At 36.0% G+C, this 20,207-nt stretch overlaps 1 protein-coding gene across 38 annotated transcripts in view; it reads left to right on the top strand.

The window, feature by feature from the left end:
- NEB (nebulin) overlaps window positions 1-20,207 on the top strand; it is a 229,531-nt gene that overhangs the window by 29,271 nt on the left and 180,053 nt on the right. For all 38 annotated transcript variants that reach the window (XM_067026027.1, XM_067026025.1, XM_067026024.1 and 35 more), the window contains 11 exons: window positions 451-558; window positions 645-758; window positions 9,040-9,237; window positions 11,248-11,355; window positions 13,421-13,519; window positions 14,293-14,397; window positions 14,485-14,592; window positions 16,101-16,412; window positions 16,518-16,724; window positions 19,092-19,196; window positions 19,947-20,054. In XM_067026027.1, coding sequence (XP_066882128.1) covers window positions 451-558; window positions 645-758; window positions 9,040-9,237; window positions 11,248-11,355; window positions 13,421-13,519; window positions 14,293-14,397; window positions 14,485-14,592; window positions 16,101-16,412; window positions 16,518-16,724; window positions 19,092-19,196; window positions 19,947-20,054 — 1,572 coding nt within the window. The remainder of the gene's footprint in view (window positions 1-450; window positions 559-644; window positions 759-9,039; window positions 9,238-11,247; window positions 11,356-13,420; window positions 13,520-14,292; window positions 14,398-14,484; window positions 14,593-16,100; window positions 16,413-16,517; window positions 16,725-19,091; window positions 19,197-19,946; window positions 20,055-20,207) is intronic.

The raw sequence follows: 20,207 nt of genomic DNA, 5'->3' as shown, positions 1-20,207 counted from the left end.
TTACCCTTGAGGGTTTCAATTTCTTCAACAATTCTTTAAATAAGTACTAAAATTATCCAGCATCAATGAGTATTGCAATGATTCGTGAAATAACCTTTTCAGAGGACTTTGAGATCAAATGAAAATGTTGCCTTTATATAATACAAAGTAAGTTAACTATAGAATATTTGTACCACTCTATAAAATATTCAGTGTTAGGAATCAAATATTAGTATGATAACTAGAATGAAGTTAATATAATGCAATATTCTCATAGAGAGTAGAGAAGCTTAATCTTAGAGAATTGGAAGATTCATCTTGAGGAGAATTATCTAAAATATGCACAATTTCTTAAACAATGGCCTATTTATTTTATATTAAGATAAGGTATTGGGTTACCCTCTAGTCTTTAAAGTGTGATAACATGCATATTACTTTTGCCCATTCCTGTGCTGAAATTTTTCTGTCCAGAATGTTTATAAGTATGACTGGGAGAAGACCAAAGCTAAGAAGTTTGACATTAAGGTGGATGCCATTCCCCTGCTGGCAGCCAAAGCCAATACCAGGATCGCTAGTGATGTGAGTATGGCCTGGGCACCTGGACAAGGGGGTGCCTCAGCGATCTTCCTGATGAGTGAGATCTGGCATGTGTGATGTCTTTGCAGGTGATGTACAAGAAAGACTATGAGAAAAGCAAAGGAAAGATGATTGGAGCCCTCAGCGTTAACGATGATCCCAAGATGCTGCACTCTTTGAAGACGGCCAAAAACCAGAGTGATGTGAGTGCTTTTGTGAATCTGTCTTGTTTTCAAGATTGTGTCCCAGTCAACATGCCCAAGGCTAGTTATGTAAAAAGATTCCATATCCATGGGCTCTCTCAGGTTCACAACAATGAACTGCTGAGGAGAACTTTAGAAGTACAGTGATTCCCCAGGCTCTTGCACCACTCATGTTTGAAGAGAGGAATTAATGATTTGTACTTGATCTCCATTTCACTTTGAAAAAACCTGTATTCATATTTAGTAGAATATTGATTGAATTCTCAACACCTTTTGGGAAACATTAAGATGTTTTCATATTTTCTAATTGAAAAGTAACTTAAAATTGTGGTTTAAAAAGTGACTTTATTTTGGAAGAAAATCATGAGTCAGAGATAAAAATCTTAGTATAGCTAACATTGCTCTTTACTGACTTTAATAATTAGTATTGGCCTAGGCCTAAGATAAATATTCCATTAATTTTAGGCCCCGTTGAGAATCTGATAAAAGATCTGGTCCATCTCTTTAGTAAAATGGAGTTTTTTGTCACATCTTTTGCCTGACTTTCATAGAGAATTCATGGATTCCCTAAGGATTGCCTTTAGGATATCTATCATCTTCCAGTTAAAATTCTTACCATAGAGAGGCAAACATATACTATTGAAAATTACAATATACACTGTGTTTTAAAATGTTTGGAGAATCCCTTAAGAGTGGTAAGAATGTTCAACATAGCTTGCAAATATTAGCTTTTCATGATGAGAGAGAAGGGTGTTTGTATCATTTACTTTCATTTTAACCATGTGTTCATATTGTGAGCTATTAAACCTTCTTTGAATCATTTCACATTTACTACGTAGCCTTATAGCACTTTAAACATCTTATTCACTTATTTTCTCTAGTAAATTCACACTGAATTAGATACAGTGTGATTATATACAGTCAGTATACAGTGCTCACAAATGTAATACTATCTTCTTCACCGGTTCCTTATTTTGTCTCAACTCAAGAAAGTTATAGCTCCCATTGACAGCACATGTATGTTTATCTTTGGTTTTTACCCTACCACAGAACCCGTTAGAACACTGAGTTATTAAGTGCATAATAAGTGTTCAATAACTACTTGTTAATTGATTCATGTTGGCAACCAAAAGAGATATTCAATGATGAGTCATTCTCAAATATTATTCAGGCTAAAATCTAAGCTGCAGATACAGAACACACAGAGCTTTTAAAAAGAGTCTTTTAAAGCCATTTGGGACTAAATAACATGCCACTAAAAAGCTAGTGAGTCAATGAAGGAATCAGAGGAAATCAGGAAATACCTCAAGACAAATGAAAATGGAAACACAACACTCCAAAATCTATGGAATACAGCAAAAGAAGTTTGAAGAAGGAATTTTATAGCGATATAGGCCTTCCTCAAGAAATAAGACAAAAAAAAAAAGAAACAAGACAAATCTCAAATAAATAACCCAATCTACCACCTGAAGGAATTGGAAAAAGAAGAACAAACAAAGCCCAAAGTCAGCAGAAGGAAGAAAATAATAAAGATAAAAGAGGAAATAAATAAAATGGAAATTTAATAAAACAATAGAAAAGATCAATGAAACCAAGAGCTGTTATTTTGAAAAGAGAAAAAAACTGATAAAGCCAAGATCACCAAATAAACAAAATAAGAAATGAAAGGGACAAATAACAACCAATACCACAGAGATACAAAAATTATAATACTATGAACAGTTATATGCCAACAAATTGGACAACCTAGAAGAAATGGACAAATTTCTAGAAACATACAACTTGCCAAAACTGAATCGAGAAGAAACAGATATTTGAACAGACCAATTGTTAGTAGTGAAATTGAATTTGCATTAAAAAAAAAATGCAAGCAAACAAAAGTCTAGGACCAGACGGCTTCACAGGTGAATTCTACCAAATATATAAAAAAGAACTAATACCTATCCTTCTCAAACTATTCCAAAAAATTGAAGAAGATGGAACACTGTCATATTCATTCTGTGAGGCCACAATTACCCTAATAATCAAAACCAGAAGAAGATACTAGAAAAAAATTACAGACCAATATCTTTAAGTATAGATGCAAAACTCCTCAACAAAATATTAGCAAACTGAATCCAACAGTATATAAAAAGGATCATATACCATAATAGAGTTGGATTTATTCCAGGGAGGCAGGGTGGTTCAATATTTGCAAATCAATCAGTGTGATTCACCACATTAACAAAAAGAAGGATAAAGATCACATGATCATCTCAACAGATGTAGAAAAAGCATTTGACAAAATTCAATATCCATTCATGATAAAAACTCATCAAAGTGGGTATAGAGGGAACATATCTCAACAAATAAAAGCCATTTATGACAAACCCACAGCTAACATCATACTCAATGATGAAAAGCTGAAAACCTTCCCTCTAAATTCAGGAACAAGCAAGGATGCCCACTCTTTCCACGTCTATTTAACATAGTATTGGGAGTCCTAGCCACGGCAATCAGAAAAAATAAATAAATTTAAAAAATAATAAAAAGCATCCATATTGGAAGGGAAGAAGTAAAATTGTCACTATTTGTAGATGACATGATACTTTATATGGAAAACCCTAAAGTCTGCAGCCAAAAACAATTAGAACTAATAAATGAATTTAGTAAAGTTTAAGGATACAATATTAATATACAGAAATCTGTTGCTTTTCTATACACTAATAATGAACTATCAGAAAGTTTTGAAAAAGCCACATTTAAAATTGCATCAAAAAGAATAAAATAGGAATAAATTTTTCTTTAATTCAAACAGAAAGTCACAAAAATTATAATCATCCTCATCAGTTCACTCAGTCCCATGTAATTAATTTCCTTTTTCATCTTGATCTTTTGTTAGCACTTCTTTGAATACATCAGTTTTCTATTAGAGTTCTGAAAATGCTTATTCATTCAGTTCAGCAGTATAGTCAGTTACCAGAAACCTGTACTTGTCAGAGTCTTTCCCATGAATTCCTTGAGGAGTAAATCCGTTTACAGGAACATTTTTGCAGAAGCATCAGAGTACACCCAGAACTGTCTGTAACTGACAAAAGACTTAAAAATGACCATGGTTAAAGATTTGATCAAAGTTCATAATAATGCAATTGACAAGGAAATTTAGTTATTTCGGAGATATAAATTTTAAAATAATAACTAGAATTATGACTTATACCAGAACATATAAGATTTTTAGAAATTTCATGTAATGTCTGAAACATTTATATTAACATATTTCCATACAAATAACCCCAAGAAAGTTTAGTATTAGTTGTTTTTTGTTTGTTTTTTTATACTGCAGGTTCTTATTAGTCATCAGTTTTATACACATTAATGTATACATGTCAATCCCAATCGCCCAATTCAGCACAACACCATCCCCACCCCACCATGGTTTTCCCCCCTTGGTGTTCATACGTTTGTTCTCTACCTCTGTGTCTCAACTTCTGCCCTGAAAATCGGTTCATCTGTACCATTTTTCTAGGTTCCACATACATGCGTTAATATACGATATTTGTTTTTCTCTTTCTGACTTATTTCACTCTGTATGACAGTCTCTAGATCCATCCACATCTCAACAAATGACTCAATTGTGTTCCTTTTTATGGCTGAGTAATATTCTGTTGTATATATGTACCACATCTTTTTTATCCATTCATCTGTCAATGGGCATTTAGGTTGCTTCCATGACCTGGCTATTGTAAACAGTGCTGCAATGAACATTGGGGTGCATGTGTCTTTTTGAATTATGGTTTTCTCTGGTTATATGCCCAGTAGTGGGATTGATGGATCATACGGTAATATTATTTTTAGTTTTTTAAGGAACCTCCATACTGTTTTCCATAGTGGTTGTATCAATTTACATTCCCACCAGCAGTGGAAGAGGGTTTCCTTTTCTCCACACCCTCTCCAGCATTTGTTGTTTGTAGATTTTCTGATGATGCCCATTCTAACTGGTGTGAGGTGATACCTCATTGTAGTTTTGATTTGCATTTCTCTAATGATTAGTGATGTTGAGCAGTTTTTCATGTGCTTCTTGGCCATCTGTATGTCTTCTTTGGAGAAATGTCTATTTAGGTCTTCTGCCCATTTTTGGATTGGGTTGTTTCTTTAATATTGGCTTCATGAGCTGTTTAAATATTTTGGAGATTAATCCTTTGTTGATTCATTTGCAAATATTTTCTCCCATTCTGAGGGTTGTCTTTTCATCTTGTTTATGGTTTCCTTTGTGGTGCAAACGCTTTGAAGTTTCATTAGGTCCCATTTGTTTATTTTTGTTTTTATTTCCATTACTCTAGGAGGTGGATCAAAAAAGATCTTGCTGTGATTTATGTCAGAGTGTTCTTCCTATGTTTTCCTCTAAGAGTTTTATAGTGTCTGATCTTACATTTAGGTCTCGAATCCATTTTGAGTTTATTTTTGTTTATGGTGTTAGGGAGTTCATTCTTTTCCATGTAGCTGTCCAGTTTTCCCAGCACCACTTATTGAAGAGACTGTCTTTTCTCCATTGTATATCTTTGCCTCCTTTGTCATAGATTAGTTGACCATAGGTGTGTGGGTTTATCTCTGGGCTTTCTATCTTGTTCCATTGATCTATGTTTCTGTTTTTGTGCCAGTACCATATTGTCTTGATTACTGTAGCTTTGTAGTATAGTCTGAAGTCAGGGAGTCTGATTCCTCCAGCTCCGTTTTTTTCCCTCAAGACTGCTTTGGCTATTCGGGGTCTTTTGTGCCTCCATTCAAATTTTAAGATGATTTGTTCTAGTTCCATAAAAAATGCTATCGGTAATTTGATAGGGATTGCATTGAATCTGTAGATTGCTTTGGATAGTATAGTCATTTTCACAATATTGATTCTTCCAGTCCAAGAACATGGTATATCTCTCCATCTGTTGGTATCATCTTTCATTTCTTTCATCAGTGTCTTATAGTTTTCTGCATACAGGTCTTTTGTCTCCCTAGGTCGGTTTATTCCTAGGTATTTTTTTCTTTTTGTTGCAGTGGTAAATGCGAGTGTAAAATAGGAATAAATTTAACGAAGGAGGTAAAATACCAGTACTCTGAAAACTATAAGACATTGATGAAGAAAATTGAAGGTGATACAAAACAATGGAAAGATATACCATTCTCATGGATTAGAAGAATTAACATTGTTAAAAATGCCCATACAACCCAAAGAAATCTACAGATGTTATGCAATCCATATCAAAATACCCATAACATTTTTCACAGAACTAGAACAAATAATTCTAAAACTTATATGGAACCACAGTAGATCCTGAATAGCCAAACCAATCTTGAGAAGAAAGAACAAAGCTGGAAGTATTATGTTTCCAAACTTCAGACTATATTACAAAGCTACAGAAATCAAAACAGCATGGTCCTGTACAAAATCAGACACAGATCAATGGAACAGAATAGAGAGCCCAGAAATAAACTCACACACCTATGGTCAATTAAACTATGACAGAGGAGGCAAGAATATACAATGGAGAAAAGGCAGTATCTTCAATAAGTGATGCTGGGAAAACTGGACAGATACATGTAAAAGAATGAGATTAGAACTCCATATACAAAAATAAACTGAAAATCAATTTAAAGACCTGAAACCATAAAACTCCTAGGAGGAAACATAGGCAGAACACTCCTTGATGTAAATCTTGGCAATATTTTTTTTGATCTGTCTCATAAGGCAAAAGAAATTAAAACAAACAGGAAAAATGGGACCTAATTAAACTTAAAATCTTTTGAATAGCAAAGGAAACTGTCAACAAAATGAAGAGATAATCTATGAAATAGAAAATATTTGCAGATGATATGGCCAACAAGGGGTTAATATCCAGACTATGGCTCGTGCAGCTCAGTACCAAGAAAACAATTAAAAAAAAAAAAATGGGCGGAAGACTTGAATAGACATTTTTCCAAAGAAGACATACAGGTGGCTAAATAGTCTCATGAAAAGATGCTAAGCATTGCTGATTATTAGAGAAATACAAATCAAAACAACAATGAGATATCACCTCATACCTGTCAGAATGGCTATCATCAAAAAGTCTACAAATAGCAAATGTTGGCAAGGATGTAGAGAAAAGGGAACCCTCCTACACTGTTGGTGGGTGTGTAAATTGGTGCAGCCACCATGGAAAACAGTATGGAGGTTCCTTAAAAAACTAAAAATAGAGCCACCATATGATCCAGCAGTTCCACTCCTGGGCATATATCCAGAAAAGATGAAAACTCTAGTTTAAAAAGATACATGTACCCCAATATTCGTAGCAGCATTATTTACAATAGCCAAGATATGGAAGCAACCTAAGCATCTATCAACAGATAAATGGATAAAGAATATGTGGTATATATATATACAATTGAGTATCACTCAGCCATAAATGAGTGAAATTCTTTCATTTGCAGCAGTGTGGATGTACCTAGAGAATATTATGCTTGAAAATAAGTCAGACGGAGAAAGACAAATACTGTATGATATCACTTATATGTGGAATCTAAAAAATAAAACAAATGAACGTATATAACAAAACAGAGACAGACACAGATATAGAAACAAACTTGAATTGATAGTTACCATTAGGGAGAGGGAAGGAGAGAGAGGCAAGATAGTGGTATGGGATTAAGAGACACAAACTATTATGCATAAAATAGATAAGCAATTAGGTTATATTGTACAACACAGGGAATTATAGCCATTATCTTGTAATAACTTTTAATGGAGCGTAACCTGTAAAAATACTGAATTACTATGCTGTCTACCTGAAACTAATATTGTAAATCAACTATACTTCAATCAAAATATAAATCAGTAGGGAATTCCCTGGTGGTCCAGTGGTTAGGACTCCGCGCTTCCACTGCTGGGGGGCACAGTTTCCATCTCTGGCTGGGGAACTGGGATCCCACAGGCCACACGGTGGGACCAAATAAATAAATAGATAAAAATAAATAAAGCCATTTGGATCTTTGACAACCTTTTATATGTGCAGGCATGTGTGAGCTTATCTGAACTTGAACAAAAGGGTCAAAACAATTTAGTCAAAAACACTTCCACATACCAACTGCTATTGCAACATTGCTTTATCCGTTTATTTCTAATAAAGACAAACTGTCTTTATTTTTTCAGTGTTGCATGCCATCAGAAAGTTTCCATATTTTATTTTTATAAACCAGGGCCTAGATTTTACAATTAAGAGAGAAATTTATTCTGTGAAACTGACTACCCACGATGTTTTAGATGGAAGACTATATTCCCTAAGAAAGTTAAAAGATTGGATTATTTGTAAAAGGAATTTCTGCAGGAGATTTATAATGCACATCTATACTTGCTAGTTTGGATCACTGTCTTTAGAGCTTATGTGATTATAGGGAGATATAATAGGTTTAGAATCTTCCTAAAGGAAAAATTCTGGGTCAGAATTTTTCTCTTTTAAGGTAATTGGTGAGGAGACATGATGAAGCTGGGACTTTGACCTAATTAACACCCTGTCTAACCATTCCAGAAAACCGACTGATGAAAGTGCCTTCTGAGGCCAGTCAGGACATTTGGTTTATGAGAACACTGTATGTAAGGGCCAAGGTTACTTCAGTGGCTCAATTTCATAAGTTTTTCTCCTTTGACGTCTTATAACTGATGAAATCTGAAACTTCTTTTAAATTGTTACCAAAATTAAACTTAGTATGACACAACCTCTGGGGTTCTCAGTGGGGCTTATCTATTGTCCAAAGTAGAATAGTCAGGTTGAAAAATCAGTAACTATTCACTTAAAGATGACTTTAGAAAAGTCAAGAAGTCAAGTGTACAGCTCTATTTATGAAGTAGTCATTTTATAAAATCAGAAGTATGAAATGATTGTCTTATGATTTTTGACAATTTAAAAAATACTTCTTTAATGGAAGACTCTTCAAAGGTTAGATTACCGTAGCAGAAATCATGCTTGCTAGTGGTCCTTGAAAAACCTGTTTTAAAATAAAATAATAGCTGGCTGAATTAGAAGCTGTGGCCCATTCCTACTGTCTGACAGTTGCTCTTTGATCTAAACAAACATTTGAGAAGATCTGTCCATGCATCTGCCCATGATTTTGAGAGGGGCGGTTTCAGTGATGTGAAACATATGATCAAATTTTAGGAAAAGATAACTAACTAGAAGGAAAAAAATCTCTATCTTGTATTTGTTGTTTATGAGAGATCTCTGTGCTTTTCTGGAAATCCATTGAAGATTTGTGCTAATAAATGGTAATTTCCTATTCACAGCATGAATATCATAAAAACTATGAAAAGTCAAAAACTATCTACACGGCACCTCTTGATATGCTCCAAGTGACTCAAGCTAAGAAATCTCAGGCAATTGCTAGTGATGTAGACTATAAGCACCTCTTACACAATTACAGCTACCCGCCGGACAGCATTAATGTGGACCTTGCCAAGAAGGCTTATGCACTGCAGAGTGATGTGAGTAAACAGATTTTCTCTATTCCCTCTTTTTAAGGTAGAAACTGAAAAGGATTTCTAAGTTGAGTGATGTTTTGGGCAATTCTCAGAAGTATCTGCATTGTGTTCTGTATGTAGCAAGTATGTAATGGGAAAATGATCCTTGGGCTTCTATGAGAGCACGCCCCTCGAGTTAGAGAGGCCTGGGTCTGGCAAGCACCCCATCACAGTTTCCTTTTGGGAAAGTGATCAACCTTGCTGAGTTTAGAGTCTTCCTTGCAAAATTGGAACAATACAAAAGAATTGTTTTCATTATTTAAATGCATTCAAAATACTCTTAGCATGGTGCTGGGCCCTGGTGAATTCTCAGTAAACATTCACTATTATTATCATCACCATTATCATAATTATCACATTCATCATTATCAATAATTTTTTGTATAGATTGCTATCTTGTCTGAACATAAAATATATTAGTTATAGCATTACTTTATATAATAGCTGGGTTTTCTTCCTGCAGATCAAAACTTCTTTAGGCAAATTAATTTGTCTGAGCTATACAATTGAATACTTCATCCTAACAATTCTATTTTTTTAATGGTAAAATAGACATAACATAATATTTGCCATCTTTACCAGTTTTGATTGTACAGTTCAGCAGCAGTTAATTACATTCCCATTGTTGTGCAACCAATCGCCAGAACGTTTTAGTCTTGCAAAAATGCAACTCTCTGCACATTAAACAACTCCTCATTTCCTCTTCCCCTCAGTCCCTGTCAACCACCCTTCTACTTTCTGTCTCTGTGAGTTGGACTACTCTGAAGACCTCATATCAATGGAATTATGCAGTGCTTGTCCTTTTGTGACTGGTTTATTTCACTTAGTATAATGTCCTCAAGGTTCATCCATGTTATAGTATGTGTCAGAATTTCCTTCCTTTTTGAGGCTGAATTCTATTCCATTCTATGTGTTTACATTTGGGTTATCCATTCATCTGTCAGTGAATGTTTGGGTTGCTTCCACCTTCTGGCTATTGTGACTAATGCCACAATGAACATGGATGTATGAATATCTTCAAGATCCTGCTTTCAATTCTTCAGAGTATATACCCAGAAGTAGAATTTCTGGATGTGTTGGTAGTTCTATTTTTAATTTTTTGAGGAATTGCTGTACTGTTTTCCATAGCAGCTGCACAATTTTACATTCGTATCACTAAACATTTTATTTTATGCATTATTATTTGTTTCATTTTGTTATGTTTCTTCCTCCCAAATAGATCATAGGTTTTTCAAAGGCAGGAACCAATGGTTTCTTGATTTTTCATTCCAGTTAGAAGGCCCACACTAAAGAACAATCATCTGAATTTTGTACCTAGAGTACATGTTTTTAGGTATCACCTATAGCCAGACAACAGGAGTAGGTCATTATTTTAATAGCATCAAGTAACTGTCTCCCAGATAGGTCCAATTCCAAATGATAACTGCTCTCCATAAGCAAATTATTGAATACAACTATATTAAAGTGTGTTGTTAGCCAATGTAGTAACACTCCTAAGCTTACCATTGCACATGAAGGGCAATATGTGTAAACACTTAATACAAATAACTACTATCAAGTCTTATCAGAAAATGAGCAAAATTATCCACCTTCAATATGGCCTTCAGTTATAATTTGACCATAGAAACATAATACATAATATGTTCTAGTGAGCAAACATCTCACGTTTGATGATCTAAATATAACAATTTCGTTTATTCTTTGAAATACAGCTTTGAATTTAGCAGATTGGAATTATAATTCCACACACTTTGGAAATAAGGATGAAGTAGAACATATGCCAATAGAAAGAACAGTGAAAACCTAAGGGCTGTTAAAATCTCTCCCCAAGGATATGTTTAAAATAACCTCAATGTATGGAATAAGGAAACTGGTCAGAAATCTTAAAAGCATTCTTTTGGGGAAAATGTTAATGATTTTACGAAGAAGGATGTTGCTGAGTAAGGAAATGTAACTTTTCTCTTGGTGTTTTAGGTCAACTACAAAGCTGACTACAACAGCTGGATGAAAGGTTGCGGCTGGGTACCTTTTGGGTCCTTAGAAATGGAAAAGGCAAAGCGAGCTTCAGACATTCTGAATGAGGTAAAGCCATCATATCTCTGTGTGTCACAGAGATAGATTTGTGAAAGTGACATGGTAAAACTTCCCAAACCATGGGAAATGCCTCCTTTACCACTTCATTTTTTAGTATTTTTGCTGAGGAAAAAAACCCCAACTTATCACATGCATGAATTATCTCGGTAGATAATCATACCTCTTCACATCACCAAAGTCGTTTATGTTAACCACTCATGACAGAAATATTTTTAACAGCTTTATCGAGGTATAGTTTGCATACCACAAAAATTCACATACTTTAAGTGTACACCTTGACAAGTTTTAATAAATCCATATGGTTGCATAGCCATCCCCACAATTGAATTTTTTTAACTGGTAAATGCATATTTATTTTTCAGAAGCAAGATGGAAAATGAGTAGTATATTATGAAATATACAATATAGGGGTGAAATCAGCATGGTCAAGGGAGGTTGGACTGCAAGCTCTGTTAGGTCGTTGGATGCAGTTGGTATCAAGAGATTAGGTCAAGGTTGCTTCAACTTTGGCCTTGGGTCTCATGAGATCCCCCTACTAGTTAGGAATGGTTTTAGCAGCAAGAAAAAGAGAATACTTGACGTTATGGAGGCTACTCAAATACTTTGCCTTCAAAATAGTCAGGAGGGAGTTGGCTGCTGGCGTAGATTCAGGGGCTCAGTGATATCAGACCCACAATTGAATTTTAAGATGCTGCTAGGACCCCCAAAAATTCCCACTCCCATTTTCAACCCCAGACAACCACCGATCTGCTTTCTGCCTCTATAATTTTGCCTTTTCTAGAAATTTCTTTTGTATCAGGATTCTTTCACTTAGCATAATGTTTTTGAGGTTCATCCATATCTCTACATGTGTCTGTAATGTTTTCCTTTTTATTAGTGAGAATAGTATTCCTTTGCACGGCTATATCACCCTTTGATTGTCCAGTTAGTGGGCATGTGGATATTTTCCAATATTTGGCAATTGTGAATTATGCATATAATGACTATTATAGAAATTTTCTTTGAAGTATTATTATACCTTATGCTATGTTCTTGATGACTTTGAAGTAGTATGTATGTTGTTATTCAGTCTAAGAAGAAACAAAGGTGATCTTGGGGCTTTTAAAGCAGTCTCTTCTCTGACAGCAGTTAAACATTCCCCCTGCTGTCAGGTGAATCCGTCATTCAGGAAGTTAGACCACATAAAGAAGGGTCAGAGGTGCTAAGTGAAGGTTGCCTTGCACACCCAAATTTTTGTTGTTCTTATCGTTTTGTACTTCTGTTTGTTTTTGGTGAAAACCACTTTATCTACTCAAGAGATCTTTCAGAAAAAATTCTGGGTTAGTGGTTTTCAGAAGTCTGAAGTTGAAAGAGTGATGCTGCTATATACACAAAAGTGGGATGTATAGTATGAAAAAATGAAGAGAACTAGGAGAAGAATATAGGAATAAGGGTAGCTAGATATTGCCAGCTCCCAATTGAGACATCTTCCCCATGGCCCCTCTCCTGTGTCTCCTCAGCACTTTAGTGATAACTTATATACTAACCACATTAAGGCTTGCAGAGCAAAAGTCCTCCTTTTCTTATTAATAATCCATAGCTATCACCCTAGTTCCTCAATTCCTCCTCCCTCAACTGGAGAACTTCAGTTGCTGATGGAGTGACAAGGAAAATGACATTCCTGGGAGCTTGTTTAGTGTCATGCAAAGATACTCCAAATGTCCTTGCATGCTTTTCTGTTAATCCTTTAGAAAACTTTGTGATGTTTTGGGATTCTGCTGAGCTTTCACAGTGCCTTCTTTCACATCATAAGCAAGAAATTAAGAGAGTAAAGTCATTCCTGCAAGTTGTATTGGTCTGTACTGCCCCAAACAATCCAAAATTAAAATAATTTCTTTAAATGTTGGTTTTTGTATTGTATTCATTTTTTCCCCCAAGCCAGCAAAGAATCAAATATTTTTACATTTTAAAATCAGGAAAATTTCTTGTCCCTCCAAAATAAATTTAAAGTATTTTGATTTATTAGCCTTTGATGAAAGTATTATTATCTTTCTCTTTTTAATTTGTCAAACAGAAAAAATATCGCCAACATCCAGATACTCTCAAGTTTACTTCGATTGAAGATGCTCCAATTATAGTACAGTCTAAGATTAACCAGGCCCAGAGGAGTGATGTAAGTGTTAATTCTTTCTGTATTTAAATGTTAACTAATACAAATACATCTGTATTCTAAATGTAATGATCACCTGTACTTATTAGGCAGTCTAAAGAGACTGAGTTATATGAGCAACTGTATAATTCCCCAGGTTTTCATTTAAAAAAGCACACCTAATTCATATCTTTAGAGGATTATATATATTTCAGTGATTGGACATTGCTCTTGAAGGAAAAGGTAAGAGGGGCTTCTCTTGATAACCAGAAACACAAGCCTATTTCTAGGAAAGATCAGGAAAGTGATTATAGACACTACATCATATGAAAGGGTTATATTTAAAGTCAGAGGTAAGAAAAAAATCATGCTTAGTAAAAACTACCTCTAAGTCCCTTTAGTCACCCACTGCCCACAAAATATAATATAGATAGTTGGTAAATCCCACCCTATTAACTTTTCCTATGCTTAGGAAAGTGTCTGCAGGTTAACTTTGTCTTTGGGTCACTTTCCTGGGCTCTTAGGTAGGTCCCCCTACTTTAGTCTGGAGGTTCTTAGCACATACCAAGGGACTTTTGCCAAGGCTAACAGGCTCTAAGATCAGACCCTGTGCAATTGCATAGGAGATCTTAAATTCCTACAAATATTTTCAGGGGAATGTGGGGAAGGTACAGAGAGGGTCTTTCATTAAAAAAACTCCTCTGTGCGATGTGATCTGCTCCAAAATTATTCTCCTGTGCCGTTAAACACTTTCCCCTACTTTATTTGTTTGTTTATGCATTTTTTTTCTCTTCCAGATTGCCTACAAAGTCAAAGGGGAGGAAATTATTCACAAGTACAGTCTGCCAGCGGACGTGCCCCAGTTCATTCAGGCTAAAGTCAACGCCTACAATATCAGTGAGGTGTGCACGTGGGCTTAGCCGCTCACTGAGGGTTAAGCCTTTTCTACATGTGGTTTGAGTTATCTTCAAATGACATTTTTCTTTCAGAATATGTACAAAGCAGACTTGAAAGATCTGAGCAAGAAGGGATACGACCTGAGAAACGATTCGATCCCCATCAAAGCTGCCAAAGTTGCCAGGCAGGCGGCGAGTGACGTAAGTCCAGCTGGTGGTCACCTGTGTGTAACCAGAAAATGGGGGCAGGTGGGCTTCTTATCCAAGTCTCCACGTCTGCTGTCCCTGACTGGAAACAAGCCAGGCTGAAACTATTTAGAGAAGAAAGTTCCCTAAACAGATTTGAATTTTCTTGGGGGTAAGGATTTGTATAACCTTAACCAATCTGTTCTAATCAAGCCCCCTAATTTAAAATTCTCATCTATATTTCTGCACAAATTCATGTTATTTCTCTTATAGAAATACAGAAGTTACCTGCTATTTACATCATAATAACCTCCTGATGGTAAACCTTTATCTCAAAACTTGCTTAATTTCTATGAATTCCCTCTTTGCCTTATCTCTCTTTTCACTTCATTGCTTCTACAGACTGATGAATGGGCTTCAAGTGTCAGAGCACCTAAGAGTCAGTCATTAGGTTGCATTAAAGTTAAAACTTTTGTTTCTTTTCCTATCTTACTTCAACTCAGATGTGAACTGAAGTCACTTTGCTCTTTGAGATTTAAACAAAATGGACTCAAGCCCCCTCCTGCTGTCCTGCAGGAAATGGGATTCCCTCCCCATGATTGCTGCATTCTCTGAGGTTTTTGTTTTTCTGATCACCTCCGGCTCCTGGTTTGCACATGACGGTTTTGCTCTGGCTCACCTGGGCTCTCCTCCCCTAGATTTATTCTCTTTCTGCTCTGCATGATCCAGAGATGGAACTCAGCCCCTTCTTTTTGGTTTCCTTCCAAATCCCAAGTACAACTTTTATGATTGTTTGAAATGGAGTTGTCACTGCAGCAATGTAAATACATTAAGACTGAATGATGAATGTCCATGTCCTAAAAGCCCTGCTCCAGAATTTCTCACTGATCCCCTTTCCTCTGTGGGTGATCTCCTCCAGCCACCCCACCCCAGCATACACACAAACCTTCCCTCACATCTCTGCTTCTACATTTCCTGGGGTTCTTCCCAAGAAATTCTTGTGTTAAGGAAGTTCTCCTCAAGGATGCTTAATTCTCCCCACTTTATTATTCGGAACCAATTAGTGTGTAACACTAATTGGTTCTGGGTCTCCCTTTGAATATCCAAAGACTCATTAAAATTGTACTATTACTACTAGTAGTATAATTCTACTAATAAAATAGCCAGCTATTTGGCTTTAGAAGCGCAGTATAATTGGTAGAGTTTGTGAAATATTTATCTTTTCATTTGTCTCTATCACTAAGTGGAACAGAACTTATTTTACTTTGTCACTGATATAAACTATAGTAACATCCCCACCCCAACCTCCCTTGGGTGGGCAGAAGCAACCACAGACAACCAAATGGGCTCTAAATAACATTTTAATTTTAACAGTTACATTTCAAATATATACAAGCAAATATCAAATTGTTTGGTTATTGAAATAATTTCTGGGAAGCTCAGTTGCTCAAATCATGGTCTCACTGTTCAGTAAAACCTTCATAACTACATTAAAAAAATATGCCCACCTTTGTTTCCAACAGGTTCACTACAAAAGAGATTATGAAAAAGCCAAAGGGAAAATGGTTGGCTTCCAAAGTCTCCAAGATGATCCTAAACTGGTTCATTACGTGAATGTGGCCAAGATGCAATCGGACCGGGAGTATAAAAAAGACTATGAGAAGACAAAGACCAAATACAACACACCCCATGATATGTTCAACGTTGTGGCAGCTAAGAAAGCGCAGGATGTTGCCAGCAATGTCAACTATAAGAATTTGCTTCATCACTACACCTACCTGCCTGATGCCATGGACCTGGAATTGTCGAAAAACATGATGCACATACAGAGCGATGTAAGTGACATTTACTCCACAAGACAGTCCCCCTCTAAGGAGGAAGCCTGCGTGAGAGAACCCACTGCCTGGGGCACTCACTTCTCGCTTCTCTCTTTGGTGTAGAACGTCTATAAGGAAGACTACAACACCTGGATGAAAGGCATAGGCTGGATACCTATTGGCAGTCTGGAGGTAGAAAAAGTTAAAAAGGCAGGTGATGCCCTGAATGAAAAGAAGTACAGGCAACATCCGGACACCCTTAAATTTACCAGCATCGTGGACTCCCCAGTTATGGTCCAGGCAAAACAGAACACACAGCAAGTCAGTGATGTGAGTACAACAAAACAGAGGGTGCAAAAGGATGGAGGGAGGCTTCAAAAGATGAGCTCATCATTTTTATTCTCTGAGCCTAATATCTTTTCCTTTTAAAATTATTATTTTATTTATTTAAAAATAATAATTACAATTTTTAGTTTGGGCACTAACATTTTCTTTTTTTTTTTTTTCTATCTTGCTTTTTACATTCCTTTTAAAAGTGTCTTCCTTTTTAACTGCCTATAAATACTGTGTTATCGGATAAAGTATTTGAGAAAGTGCAAAAAGTTCTACCCTAGAATGACACACACACACAAACAAAACTTAAGCTTAAATCCCATACACCTTATTGTGGCAAATGCATCATATTCAATTCTATATTAAGTTGCTCATATTTGCTTTTTCATATATAAAATATTAGTACAGGGAAATAATACACATGAGTAGATGATTTATCTCCTCAGAATTCATCATACACAATTATTATGGAGAATTTTCTTTACTTACGTCTTTGAGGAGATTAGTATATTGTTTGCCTGCCTGTCCATGAGCAATGTATACGCTCTGGCTAAAGACAGCTCTCAAGGAAAATTTGGTGTATGAAGGAGCTAAAGGGACATCAAAAACATTCATTCATTAATTCATTGAATGAATGTTTTTGAACACCTTCCATGTGCCAGGCACTATATTATGTGCTGATGGTATAAAGATGAAACAGACGAGGATGAATGGGATACAGAATGAGAGTATAAGACAAAGGCATGGATAGAAACAGCAGCATCATATGGAGAGACGAATGCTACAGGAGAGGCGTGTGCTAAGTAAGTATAAGAGGAGAGGGTAACTGCCTGCCAGAGCTTCCCTGGCAAATAAGGGAAGGCTGCATTACTGGCAAAAGGAAAAATGTAATGACAGTCAAGAAGTAATGAATGGAAGGACAGTGAAGGATGAAGGATTCAGGATTGTAATCCTTCAAGACCTCATTATTGAGGGTCTTGAATGTTAATTTATACTCTGGACATTATGGGGTAGGTAACAGGAAGTACTGAAGATTTTTAATCCATGGAGTTGCATTATCAGGTGTGTGTTTTAAAAGATAATTGGTAAAAAATGCAGAGAATATATTGGAAATGGGAGAGATTGAAGGCAAGGAGATGAATTAGAAAGCTGCTACAGAAATTCAACAGAAGCCTTATTTGGACCTAACTCAGGCAATAGCAGTGGGAAAGGAGATGTTTAGAAGGTAAAATTAATGAGATTCTCTGAATGCTTAGATGTGGTTTCTAAAGGCAGTGAGGAAGTGAAGATAGTTCTTGGATTCCTAAAAGAAATTATTTAGTATTTGGAAATTCATTTAGATATCAGCCATTTCAGATTTTACTTGTGATGCATGCACACCAGTTTACTTACATATGGTATTCCATACAGACATGCCTGGGAAATGGAGTTATATATGATAAATGACAATCGAGAGATTAAAAATCTACTTGGGATTCCGATTCTGTTTTAGTTTTAGAAACTGAGCAATTTCTTTCTTTCTCATTACCAAGAGGAGGATGCAGTATGATTTCTACCCCATGCACTTTGGTGTCTTTCAGACATCTTTAAAATGGCAAAATAGGGTAAATATGAAGTGGTAAACCTTTTGCATAGGCTGGATTTACATATAAGCACCTTTATATTATGAGGAAATTATTATGTGCTTTTACTGATACAATTATAGTTGGAAAGTTTTTAGGGGAATTGAAAGACTCATTCTAACTACCTCTTTCTAAGAATAAAAAAATAAATAAAAACCAAGACTTTAAGAAGTATTAACTCCACTAGCAAAAATGACCTTTTCTGGCTTTAGTGAATTCTGTTATCCATGTTAGGGTTTCACATTTGAACTCATTTTTTTTTTTTTTTTTTTTTTTTTTTTTGCGGTACGCGGGCCTCTCACTGGTGTGGCCCCTCCGGTTGCGGAGCACAGGCTCCGGACGCGCAGGCTCAGCGGCCATGGCTCACGGGGCCCAGCCGCTCCGCGGCACGTGGGATCTTCCCAGACCGGGTCACGAGCCCTTGTCCCCTGCATCGGCAGGCGGACTCTCAACCACTACGCCACCAGGGAAGCCCTGAACTCATTTTTTATTCATCTCTGGCAAGCAAAGATTTCTATTTGCTTAGGATTTTTTTCTCTCTATTTTAATACAGAGTTTTGGGGTCTTCCTTAAGATAATGAGATTCTTGAGTTTCTTAAAATAGGAAGATGGCTTTGATAATTTTAAGTAATATAAATTGTGGGGAATTATGCTAGGAATAACTTCTTTAAGTGTGTAATTAATGTATTTTCCTTTTTGTACCATCCATAATGCATTTTATTTTTGTGATTATGTGTTGCAGATCCTATACAAAACTAAAGGAGAAGATGTGAAACATAAATATACTATGGGACCTGATGTTCCTCAGTTTCTTCAGGCCAAGTGCAATGCTTATAATATAAGTGATGTAAGTAGGGTTTTTGATGGGGTGTGAAATCCAGACCTGATGATAAAATAATAGAATTTTAGAGTATGACAGGGCTTTGACAATTTAGGTCAATTTTCTCCATAGCCCCCATTAGAGCATATCCCATGATGATGGTTCTGTACCTCTTGAGTTGGCCTTTTCAAGTGTAGGACAACTCTAAAGGGTATAGCATTCTTCTTTGTGTCAAGCTCAACACATATTCCTCTAGTTTTCCTAGTTCTGCACATGGAGGAAGTTTTTATCCTCCAGAAAAATAAGGATAAATGAAATCCCTCCCCCCCTTTTTTTTCTTTAACAACAACCCTAAAATTTCTAAAGCTAACCACCAGGTCTTTCCTGGACCTTCCTTTCATAAGATTGAACTTCATTTTCTCCAGTTGGTTCTCACATACTGTGGTTCCCAGAACCTTTATTATTCTCCTCTGGATCCACTCCAGTTTTTCAGTTTCCCTCTTCAATGTGTGCCCAAACCAGACTTGGGTGAATGATTAGTATGGAGTCTAATAATTTTATGCTATACAGTTTTATGTATGACATTTTGCTAATGTGACTTTTTAAAAAATTGAAGTGTAGTTGATTTACAATTAATGTGACTTCTTCAAACTGTGTGCTATAGGAGATTCTTCTAGCTTCTATCTGGGAAAGAACAAAGCAATCTCAGCTGTTGAGGAATCAGTGTAGCTGATTACCCCACAGCATGCTGACATCCTTTTTCCTTTTCCATCGCAGGTCTGTTATAAACGGGACTGGCATGATTTAATAGCCAAGGGCAACAATGTGCTGGGTGACGCTATACCCATCACTGCAGCCAAAGCATCGAGAAACATTGCCAGTGACGTGAGTAAAAATTTTAGGTGAAATCTGGGTGATTGTCTTTTTTACAAAGTAATCAAACGGGTGCTTGTTAAAATGACACCACGTTGAAAACAGTATGTTGAATTAATGACATTGAAATTCTCCACAAAATATTGTTTTGAAAACCTGTCGCTT

This window comes from Kogia breviceps, chromosome 2 (genome assembly GCF_026419965.1).
Source record: "Kogia breviceps isolate mKogBre1 chromosome 2, mKogBre1 haplotype 1, whole genome shotgun sequence".
In the NCBI taxonomy this organism is placed as follows: Eukaryota; Metazoa; Chordata; class Mammalia; order Artiodactyla; family Physeteridae; genus Kogia; species Kogia breviceps.
The sequence above is the reverse complement of the archived record's forward strand: the minus strand, read 5'-3'. Positions and strand labels throughout refer to the sequence as shown.